At 41.7% G+C, this 12,291-nt stretch overlaps 1 protein-coding gene across 1 annotated transcript in view; it reads right to left on the bottom strand.

Annotated features, from left to right (window-relative positions):
• Positions 1-12,291, bottom strand: part of LOC133460843 (protein MTSS 1-like) — a 145,361-nt gene that overhangs the window by 25,493 nt on the left and 107,577 nt on the right. The window contains exons 10-13 of the mRNA XM_061741606.1: positions 9,644-9,728; positions 3,585-3,676; positions 3,384-3,458; positions 3,146-3,157 (exon numbers count right to left, since the gene is read on the bottom strand). Of these exons, the coding sequence (XP_061597590.1) occupies positions 3,146-3,157; positions 3,384-3,458; positions 3,585-3,676; positions 9,644-9,728 (264 nt within the window). The remainder of the gene's footprint in view (positions 1-3,145; positions 3,158-3,383; positions 3,459-3,584; positions 3,677-9,643; positions 9,729-12,291) is intronic.

The raw sequence follows: 12,291 nt of genomic DNA, 5'->3' as shown, positions 1-12,291 counted from the left end.
AATAATAATAGCAAAACAAGAATATTTGAAGTGTATTTCAAGTGCATTTTTGCAGCAATATCGCTGCAGAACAAAGAAAATGCTACATTTAGTCTGGACTACCTCACCCATCAGACAATCTAGCAACAGAAAATAAAACATAGCAACAAAAATAAATTTAACCATAAATATACAGGACTGTCTCAGAAAATTAGAATATTGTGATAAAGTCCTTTATTTTCTGTAATGCAAAAATGTCATACATTCTGGATTCATTACAAATCAACTGAAATATTGCAAGCCTTTTATTATTTTAATATTGCTGATCATGGCTTACAGCTTAAGAAAACTCAAATATCCTATCTCAAACAATTAGAATATTCTGGGAATCTTAATCTTAAACTGTAAGCCATAATCAGCAATATTAAAATAATAAAAGGCTTGCAATATTTCAGTTTATTTTTAATTAATCTAGAATGTAGGACTTTTTTTTTAATTGCATTACAGAAAAATAAACAACTTTATCACAATATTCTAATTTTCTGAGACAGTCCTGTAAACTTGCTGTCGTCGTGCTTGAACCACTTCCGAATATCCATGGTTACTTTGTGTTAACGGAGCAGCAGAGAGCAGCGTCTTGCTGGTGCAGGAAACTGCTGGAAGCAGATCAGTGACGGACACTGGCTGATTTATGGTTCCGCGTTGCACCAAAGCAGAGCTTACGGCGTAGGATACGCGGTGACGCGAACGTACGGTGCGCGTCGCCGCAACTCCCTACGCCGTAGGCTACGCCATCGATTTAACGCGGAACCATAAATCAGGCTGACGCGCGCGCATTTGTCAGTTTTCTTTTCGTCTTTTCAACAGAGCATGCAAACACAAAAACTGAGGGTGCATGGTTTACTGTGCCAACAAGTTTACATGAAGTTCAGGTAAGAACCAAGGACACGCTGCTGTTCCAGCAGAACTTTAGGGCGTCAGTCACAAGCAGAGGAGCCAGGTAGAGAAGTAGATGGAGCAAGAGGATTTTTACAGAAGACTGATTTGGATGAAAGACGTTGTTTTATGAGATTTCAATTCGTAAATGGCCTCATTGATAACTGTACAGCGCTATGAAGGGATCAAAAGTAGTGTTTGAGGTGTATTGAGCAGTTTAAAACATCTATTACATGTGTGTAAATGAAGGTTGCAAACTGAAGGTCAATTTTACATTTACAAAATTTAACTATCATAGCCGTTTTTCTTCTTGACATGAAAAACCAGCATACAGTATATAATACACTGATGTTTCTTCAAGAAGAGCCGTTGGCGCTACGGTTGATATACAGTTGTTCGTGCCATGCTTTCTTACACTGGCTGAGGTTTTATTGAACAAAACATGAAAATCTTTTCTTTGAAGAGTCTTAATTGCTGTGAACGCTCTTTATTGTGGTTCAGACTCTCGGGTTCTGAGAGTCACACAAACATCTAAACGGCATGAGAACATTTTTCGGCCGACCAAAGTGGGTTGGATGTGATTGTTTCGGAGGGGACTGTTTGTCAGGGCGCCGCCAGGGCAAATACTTCGATTGTGACTGATAGTGAAAGTATTTACCATCCGTCTCTTTTGATATGTTTTAAATCCGTCCACCTATTCCTGCTCTACTACCGTTACAATCAGCATCTATGTACCGTATTTTCGCGACCATAAGGAGCACATAAATTATTATTACTTTTTTTTTAATGTGCCGGGCGCCTTATGAAACGGTGCGCCGTGTCTATTACCTGAATTACGGTAATGTAAGGCCGGCCACCATGAGAACGGTAAAAAGAGAAGGGGGCGGGTGAAGCCTTGAGTTGCGGACGTGAACGAGACCATCCACTGAGCTGTTTAATGCGGAAACAGAAGATGAAGACTTTTAAGGATTTGCTTGATGTGTAAAGTGAAATAAAATACAATCAAACTAAGTTTTGCTCCAGCTCTATTTAAATAAGCACACTTGTGTGTGTGTGTGTTCTGCAGCGCGTGTGTGTTTTGCATGTCGGGAACCAAGAATGCAGCTGCTCCTCCGGTCCCTGCCGGTCGGAACCGGTCACGTTCCCCGGTTAAAGCCGCGGTGATGCGCGCTGCTCGAGCCCGACTTCCTGGTTCCCCAAGCGGGGTCCGGTCGACCTGGTTCCCGCCCGCTTTGCGAGCAGAGAATTCAGGGGTCTGTCCGAGGTCGGACCAGCTTCACCCTCCGAAATTTTCAGCGAAATCTGTCGGTTACAAACCCGGTACCGCGCGAAACACACACATTCTCGTTTATGTGGTGCTTGCCTGCCACGCTGATGATTGCTGAGACAGGTCTGGAAATTCGGACTGGCGCAGCTGAATTAGCGGAGCGGAGCTCCGCGGATACAAACCCCTGTACCGACATGCGCGTGTGTGTGAGCGGGACCAGCGCGGGGGAGCGGAGCGGGACCCGGGACCCGGGACCCGGGACCGCCGCGGTCGGGATCCGCAGCACAACGGGGTATGAAAAGTTTATTTCCTCTTGTGCTTGCCTGCCACGCTGATGGACAGAAACTGCCGGCTATGGTATTTTTTAAAAGAAAAGCGTTTCCTAAACAGACTTTTCCAGCCAGAGTGAAATGAAAAGGGCTGGATGGATGAGGAGATGATCGAGTGGCTGAGACAGGTTTATGTGCAGCGCCCCGGTGGTTTTTTTTAATTTCTTTAATGCGGAAACAGAAGATGAACCTTTGAAGGGTTTGATTGATGTGAAAAGTGAAATAAAATATCAAACTAAGTTTTGCTCCTGCTCTACTTTTAAATAAGCACTCTTGTGTGTGTGTTCTCCAGCGCGTGTGTGTTTTGCAGCGCGTGTGTGTGCAGCTCCGTCTCTGTAGACGGCGCCTTTTGGGTCGGTGTGCCGTATGTGTGTTTAAAATCCAAAAATGACACACAAAACTGAGGGTGCGCCTTTTCACACGGTGCGCCGTATGGTCGTGAAAATACGGTAACTGGCATATTGAAAGCACCTGAAGGCCATGAGGTGAAGAGATGTCACTGGAAACACCAGGGAAATCTCTTCCAAAAGCTTTTCCAAAACAAAGCATTTCTACATTTGAAGAAAAATCATGTTTGACAGAGAAAAACAAAGAAATGTGTGTTGGTGTCAGGTGGGACCGAACAATAACTTACCAAATACATCAGCTGAATTTGGCGGGGAGATGGGAACACCACAAGAAGAGAAGGCCGCGGTTTGAAGAAGGAAAGAAAAAACATCACTTTTTACATCTTCACACGACTTCATGTATTTACACCCATTTAAAAGTCAGCACACATTGAATTTTCCCATGAGTTAGACTGTTCAATCACGGCCTCAGCACCGTGTCACCGCGACATAAGCTGATTAACAAACAGGCGAGAGAATAGGGACCTTTCTTGGCTTTTTTCTGCAGCTTCAGGGTGTCTGACGACCTCTTCTTGATCTCCTGACGGGCTTTTTTATACTCTGCACAAGAACACACGATCACAGAAAACAATGTGAAGACCAAATGCGTAGCGACATTCATTTATCAGTGTGAGCAAAGCCACCAAAGATGAAAACATATATACATATGTTGTGTGTGTAGGAGACCTTTGGCATGATCTTTGTCCAGAGTGTTGGCCACTCTCTTCCACTCCTCCATCTGCTCCTGGAGAGGGTTGATCAGACAGTCCAGGAACACCCTGGCAACACACACAAACACACACATTTACACCACAAAGTGTCCACAGCACAAATCCTTTAACTCTACGTTTAGGTCAAATTGTTTGGTTAGTGTAAGTTGTAGGCCTGTGTTGAAAAAATCGAAAAAATCGATTTCCCAATTCTAAATCGATTCTCATATTAATTCCTAATAATTCATATGTCTAAAGATCGATTTTTTTAAATTAATTAATTTATTTTTTATTTAATTTTTTTTTGGGGGGGGGGGTTAATTTTCTTTTATTTATTTATGTATTATTTTTTTTTACAACTTTTGGTTATTTTTTTGTTTATCCCCAAAAAAGGAATGTTTTGTTGGACACGAGAATAACTGTTGCCATGTTTTTTCCTTTAAATATGTTTAAAGGTATTAAAACATTAAAGTGTTAGGTTATAATTGCATAAATTGTCTATATTTCATTACTTTATATACTGTTTTGGGGTTACATTTGCAAAAAATGCTAAAAACCAAAATAGACCGAAAATGGAACAAATAAAAACGGAATGTGGGAAAAAATAAAACCTATTTCATCCGTCTCTGTTTCCTCCCTGGATCTGTTTGGTAATTCTGACCCCATGTTTCTGAAAGCAGTTCTATCAGCATTCTGGGAGCTGATTGGTCCTTACAGCATCATTAGCTGCCAATACTTGCTGTTTAATCTCAATATAATACTAGTAGTAATATTTTGCATAACTACAGTCATATAATTCATGCAACAGCTCAAAAAACAGTTTTAATAACACTAACCCAAATCAATATCGGAATCGAATCAAATCTTGATAATCGATTCTGAATCTTAAGAATCGGAATCGAATCGATTCTTGACATTTGAATCGATCCCCAGCCCTAGTAAGTTAGTTTTTAGAGATTATTAGCAATAAGATCTTCATGGTTGTCATGGTTACTGAATGAACTGACATGGATTTAGGTAATGTGCTGCATGATGGACTGATGCAATGCTGGTCCTGTTATGTCCAGTACCGTCATGGTACCTCTAAGATGTCAAGCGTTTGATTTAAAAAATCCTTTAAATACAGTTTATCCTTAATGACCTGATGTCATTTACGTTCCAAAAAGAATCCGTGGAGTAGCAACCTTTATTTTTTTTTTTACAATTATTATACAAGGCTTCAAATTGCAGAGATCAGCCCCGCCCCACCACCACCCGAGTGATTGGATTTGAACGGGAGAAAATGAAAAATTATTATGAAGAAAAATACAATAAGTACAGTAGGACAAATTGTGACTGGTGTGTATTTCACTGCTTTTCTGATGCCGCTGCATCCTGACTTAACTCCGCTCTGTAACGTCTTTTTCTTCTAAAGCCCGCGATGCAGGTGTGTTTTTTCAAGAGAAAAACATAGTTATGGGTCGTTGTTGTCGCTCTTTTTTCTTCTGGGCAAAAATATTCTTATAAACCGACATGCCACCATTGATTATAGTTAAGAACTGTAATGAACGATTCATCAAAGGGTCCCGTTCTTGAGCTGCTGCTGAAGCTCATTGGCCGTTCTCAGCTTGTTGCTAAGCAACCAACGTTATTGACACAGGAAGTGAAGAAGCGGGGAGACTGTTTGTTTAGCCAATCAGAAAGCAGAACACGATGCACAATGCAAATCCGTGAAACAGCGAGACGTGAAAGGTGAACCGCGTTATAGCGAGGGATTACTGTACACAACGTTTAGTGAGAACATGCATCTCGTTACTGCAGCGTCTCCCAGTAGTAGCCCGTCATGGCAGAGGTGATGAAGAAACCCAAAGTTAGATGTAGCAAGGAAGAGGAAAGGAAAGCGACTGAGCAAGGGATAGAACAAGGGTTAAACTTAGAACTGGACTCGCCACCGAGTCCGGAGTCCCGCCGGCCGAGGAAGCACCAAGACTAGGGATGGGAATCGAGGTTCCCAGTGTTTCAATTCCTTGGAATCGTTTGGAAATTTTGTAAATGATTCCCTTTTTGATTCCCGTGGGAACGAACGAGTAGTAAGAACGAATAGTAAACACGGCGCCCAAGTGATCAAACGCTCGACAGTCCGGTAACATTTCAGTAAAAAAGACGACAACAAGACAACTTGCAATACTTGCCAAGTGAATATTTTGTCAAAGGGAGGAAATACTATCAACATGCAAAAACATTTGCACACACAGCATGGAATAACAATCAATGAATGTCGTGTTTTCGATCCGCTCCGGACCAACGTCAGTAGTTCTCAACCCAGCAGCAACTGCAAGTAACTAATTAACTAACGAACACTGCCTATCATATTAGCACCATTTGCCTCATTGTTGTCCTTTTTCCCCAAATGAGAATCGATAAAAGGAATCGATAAAGAACCGAATTGTTAAATAGAATCGAAAATGGAATTGGAATCGTAAAAATCAGATCAATTCGCATCCCTAACCAAGACACAGCTGCAACGCGCCAGCTGCCGTTATTGTGATCCAGTCATCGAGAGCAGTCCCACCAGCGCTCAGCCGTGGACGAGCATCTTTCATTTAACACAGCAGATTGAGCTGGTGGGAAGTTAGACTCAAGAAAATACACCACAGGCTCCAGCTCGGGCATCACCATGATGCCAACCTGGGGAGAGTTTTAGAAGGGATTGAACCGGACGTGAGGAGATCCGTTTAGAAGTTGAAAAGTGGACACCAGTGATCTTTCTCTTTGTCTGATGTAATTCCAGAGAGGACGATTCAAGTCCAAATGCACGTCTTTAAAACGAGCAGCTTCCCTTCCGTGATTTCATAACCGTTATATGCAGTACTCGAGTTGTAAAAAAAAATCAGGGGGATGGTGGATTTTATCATATGGGGACAGATAATTTGTGCTGATTACAAATAATATAATATATTACAAATAATAGCAGTGACCAAAACACCTGCAGAAATACTGCAGGAATGACATAGCAGCAGTTAAATGCAGCCTTCTGTAAGCTTTAAATATCCACTGGGCTTACATCAAATACATCAAAACACTACAATAAAAAACACTTTTCTGAACTTATCAATATGACTCTGTCCTTCACAGGATAAGTAACATGGATCACTGCAAAAACTCAAAATCTTAACAAGAATATTTGTCTTATTTCTAGTTAAAATGTCTCATTTTAGTAAAGAAAATCTCATTACACTTAAAACAAGACTCATCACTGGAAAAAACAACAATTTTCTCCTGTTTCAAGTAGATTTTCACTTAAAATAAGTAGAAAAATCTGCCAGTGGAACAAGATTTTTTTGCTTGTAATGAGAAGATAAATCTTGTCCCACTGGAAGATTTTCTACTTATTTCAAGTGAAAATTTACTTGAAAATGGTGAAAATTGTCAAATAAATTATTTTTGTGATGACCTCTAGCTGACCTCCGGCTGACCAGAACCAGAACCGCTGGAAACCCCGGCCCACAGCTCTTCAGCTCCCGGGGGGAGCCAGGGACTGTTGCTGGCAGCCGGGTTACTTAGTGATGTGGTTTCTTGTTGTGGTTGCACCAATAAAGTTGTCCACTCTGTAATTTTGACTTGTTTCTTTACCGCCACCGTCTCAAGTACAAGTGTCCATGTCCAGGTTTTCTGGTTTCAGGATGCCAGTGTGAGTTGTGTGCAGAGCTTTCGCATACTTTGATGAGAGCAAGGCAAAATTAAATTAAGAGAATGCACCTTTCTTTGCAGAAATATGTCACATTCGCTTCATTACAACTAAAAGCTGCGATCTCACCATCTGCTGCTGTTGTAAACTACAGCAGTTCTTCTTGAGTGCTCCGTCAGTCCTGCAGGCTTTGCCGGCTTTGCCAGTTAAACTGACCTTGAGCTGGAAAACAACTACACTTTACGCTGGATTTATAACAATCCTGTTGCTTTAATTACTTAAAGAATAAATCAAACTTTCTTTGATGAAAGAAACAGCCGAGACAGGAGTCGAAAGCTACTTTTTCAGTTTCTTATTGATGTTAAGGATGAGTGATGACGACATTTTGTTAATGTTTTCTCAAAGTAAGCAAATATTCCTTCAAATTAAATTCAAATTGATGCTTTAAAACAGCACAATGTAACTTTCAGATTTAGTTGAGTTTGGCGGCTCCTTTGGACAAAAGCGGTAGTGCTTTACCAGAAAGAACACTACATTTCCCATGAGCACCAGCGCGTACTGCCAAAAACTCCTGTCCCCATCGCGTGCATTTGTTTTGATAGTGAATGAAATAAGACGGGACGGACTTTCAAAACTACTTTTCTGTTTTCAGCGGTCATTTGCAGGATGGATAGCGAAGAGGTAATGTATCTATTTTTGGCTAAACAATATAATATGACGATGTTGAAAATCACTAAGTTCAACTTGGTTTTATTAAGTTGTTTCAGCGAGATAATGCGCCCTACAAACTCATACGCTCTGCACCTTTTTCCTGTCGCGTTTTTTAGAGGGACTTCGTCATAAATTAGTAGTCCAACATACTTACTGACAAAATAAAAAAAAACTTTATAACCTGTGAATAACTGAATGCCCATTCCTTATATTTTGCAGATCAGCCCTGCACAATTTTACAGTTCTCAGGAAAAATACTAGAACCCAAGACGAATCCCCTGTATGTGAAAACATTCTAATGTTGATTCTTATTGAACATAGAACTCTACATTTACATTTGTATCATAACAATTCTGTCTCTCTTGTTGGACATCCCTCTTCGTCTTTCATCTCACGCCAGCGAGTGAACGCCGGGCCAATGTTTATTCTTGTCCGGGCATTTTTTATTTATTTTTTTTGTCCAGGCATTTAGCTTGTTACTCTCCCGCTTTCTTTTTTCGCCTCCTCCGATAAAACTTATATTTTCTCTGGTTTTTCCGCTGCTTCGACCATCATACCAGCTTCTCATGAGCTCTGCGCTCCACGCCCCGCCCATTTTCGTCTCGACTGCGAATGGGGAAGGAGGAGGAAGTAACATATGCCGTAAAGCAGTCAAAGCCGTAAAAGTTTGTAGTTTTTTAGTGTGGCAGGGTTCCTACCATGCTCCTCAAAGTTACATAGTGCCAGTGAAGGCGACACAGACCCCTCAGACCATGACAGAGGTTCATTAAACCTGTTGGAAGTTGATGTACCATCACAATGACTCTGGAAATATGATATTAAGGTGGAAAAGTTACGTAGTGCTGCTTTAAAAAGAGAGAAATGTCAGGAAAAAGGAGTACATTCTTCATATTTGTCAGGAGTTGCCCTTATAGCTGATGTAACATATGGCGATCCCACTCGGGAGTTGACAGTGTTGCAGTTCCACTTCCTGTCTGCCGTTATTAACATCCTGGCCTCCCTGCAGAGAACCAGGAGGACGTCGCCACGGAGAAAGACATCTGGGATTCTTTGCGCAGCCTTAAAAATTACATTTCTGCGTCAAGGTTAATGCATCACGTCGTAAAAACCAGTTTGGTTCTGGCCTTTTTACATCTCGCCGCCGTCCCATTTTCATTCAGCAGCTCGGCTGGAGATCTCGTCTCCTCATTTCAACCTGACTGACTCGCACCTTCCGCACAGGAGGGAGTTAATGAACTCACGCAGAGGAAAAGATGATGAGGAGAAAAGATGATGAATAAGGAAAAAGGAGATGGGAAGGGAAGAGGGAGAGAACACTGCCAGTCTGGTCTTGTTTCATGTTTCTCCTTTTTTTTTTGTAGTTTTGGAGACAAAAGGCGAGGCGGCATCTCGTCACGGCAGGGGGTGAAAGAGGGTGTGCAGTAAAAGGAAAGAACAAAAGGAAGATACTCAAGGAGCACACAGTTAGTACGAGGAAGAAGGGAGGAGATGGGGATTTCTTTTTTTTGGCAAGAATATCATCAGGTTGAATCCAAAACTGAGGAGGGAAAGAGGAAACGGCGGGGAGTCGGAGAAGCAGGTCGCCAGAGACAACTGAGAAATGATGCTACACCTGTTCATCAAACACACACGCACACACACACACTCTGTCTACTCACATGGAGAACTGGCGGAGCTTGGCCTCGATGCTGCGATGCCTCATGCACATCCTGGTGAGGGCTGATCCGATGTCCCGGGTTCCTCCTGACAACAAACACACAATCTGTCAGTCGCATCTAAGAGGTTCAAAAGCTTTTTGATACAATTTCATAATCAATTTACACTTCACAGTAATGACGCCATTACATTTCTTATACAAGCAAACCAGATGGAGATGTTTTTTAATCCTTTTATTTATTTTTTTTTACATATTTTAGGTAGAATTTTTAATGAAAAAGTATTCTTATGCTGTATTTATTGAATATTGCAAAGAAGCTTCAAACCAGAGAGTTGAGATGGAATCCGAGCAACACTGTTACCTTTTCATTTTGAAATGATCATTTTAAAACCCTTTTGATATTTTCTGGACTATAAGCTGCACCTGCATACAAGCCGCATCCGCTCTATTTAGAAAAAAAAGATATGAAAGCCGCAGATATTTATGTTGTTAGATTAGATATTTACTACATGTACAGAAGGATGTTGAACTGTAAATGATTTACATGTTTGTACCTAAATAGATCCTTTCCTAACAGTGTTTTTTAACACGGCAGCAAATTTGCTGATTAAAACGGGACAGAACCAAGAGAAAACAACCGCTATTTATTTATCTATTTATCTGTTTGAAATCTGCTTCTACTTCTATCTGCTAAAGAAGAAGTAGCGTATTCTTCTTTGCATTTATTTAGTCTTAGTTTTGATTCTGATTCCAGTTGGAGCGCCCCGAGTGGTGGAAGAAAAATCCACAGAATAGCTGCACCTTTGTATAAGCCGCATGGTTGAAAACCTATGAAAAAAGTAGCGGCTTATAGTCCAGAAAATACGGTAATTGACTTATCTGATCATGCAGCGAACCATGAATTGATCAGAATTCTCCAGAAACCCACCCAACCAAAGCAGTGCATCTCCTGACATTAAGTAGCCCATCAGTATTTTGTTGCTCCCGCTGCGCCACATTTGTAGATGAACACCACGAAGAGTCGTGTTGCACGATGTCTTTGTCGAAAAGCCTTGGATTTAAAACTCTGAACAGACCTGCATCCCTGAAATATGTCTACGTAAAGACAGAAATGTTTTACTCTGGAGTCGCATGAATCAATGACGGCGGCTCTCATGTTCAAGTAAGTTGGTATGTTGGTTGGTCCACACCTCGCTCTGAGCTGCTGCTACGGTTCTGGTTGGATGTTATCCGTCTAATAGTGTCCTGTCACCTAGTCCATGGTTGCTGCCTCTGTTGCATTGGCTCTTACTGAAAAGTTCTGCTCTAAACAGATACAAAAAGGTCTTTTCACAGGTCTATTATTAACTTTCCAACACTAATGAGTTTGGAAAACTACAACGGTTTTAATGCATCTCAGTGGGAGAGTTTTGCTCTCAGACTCTCCAGCAGGGTGGAGGTTGTGGAGAACTGATTTTTTGAGAGCATTAAAAGCTCCACATGAACCCAAGGACACCAGACTTCCAGCACCTACGAACGGGCTGCATGCAACAAGAGGGAAACAACCACATCCATCCTCACACTTTGAATTTACTTCGCTCCAATTCAACAAGTAAAAAGAACAAAAAAAAACACAAACCCTTTTACTTCAGTTTTGTTTCACGCTCTAGCCAACATTTCACAGCTTTTCTCTCTCTCATATCAATGAGTTCATGTTTGCTAAAAGCTCCTCCAGTGTAAAGAAGTGTGTATGAGCCGGGGTGGGGAGCACTGCAATGCACCACTGACTCTTCTCCTCCTCCCCGTCTCTCCCCACACCTTCCTCCACCCTCTTCCTTCTCTCTGACACTTCACCGTCATGACAGGTCTCTTCGTCTCCCTTTTCTCTCAGACCTCCCCAAGCAGCAGCCTGGATCAGAGTGAATATCTAAGTAAAGGGATGGAGAAATATACAAGCGCGTGAGGTGGGACCGGGAGACCAATCAGAGGCTCCGACGGCCACACCTTAAACTCTGGAGGGAAAGAAACAACTACGGGAGGAGCTGGATGAGAGTTGGGATCTGAGCTTGAGGGAATCGGAAGATTCAGGGTTGCAACAAGTGCACTGTTGTGTGTGTGTGATAGGAAGGGGTGATATTTTACCGTTCACGATATACCGTCAAAAACATTCCCCACAGTAAGAATTTGTCATCACGCGGTAAAAACGATAAATTCCCGTTGATGATGTTTTTGTGTAAAACTGATTTATGGTTCTGCGTTAAATCGACGCACAACGTACGTGAAGGAAGGAAGGAAGGAAGGAAGGAAGGAAGGAAGGAAGGAAGGAAGGAAGGAAGGAAGGAAGGAAGGAAGGAAGGAAGGAAGGAAGGAAGGAAGGAAGGAAGGAAGGAAATGAGGGAGGAAGGAAATGAGGAAGGAAGGAAATGAGGAAGGAAGGAAAGAAGGAAGGAAATGAGGAAGGAAGGAAATGAGGAAGGAAGGAAGGAAATGAGGAAGGAAGGAAAGAAGGAAGGAAATGAGGAAGGAAGGAAGGAAATGAGGAAGGAAGGAAGGAAGGAAGGAAATGAGCCTGAAAGAAAGAAAGAAAGAAAGAAAGAAAGAAAGAAAGAAAGAAAGAAAGAAAGAAATGAGCCTGAAAGAAAGAAAGAAAGAAAGAAAGAAAGAAAGAAA

The sequence above is a fragment of the Cololabis saira genome, chromosome 15 (assembly GCF_033807715.1).
Source record: "Cololabis saira isolate AMF1-May2022 chromosome 15, fColSai1.1, whole genome shotgun sequence".
NCBI lineage: Eukaryota > Metazoa > Chordata > Actinopteri > Beloniformes > Belonidae > Cololabis > Cololabis saira.
The sequence above is the reverse complement of the archived record's forward strand: the minus strand, read 5'-3'. Positions and strand labels throughout refer to the sequence as shown.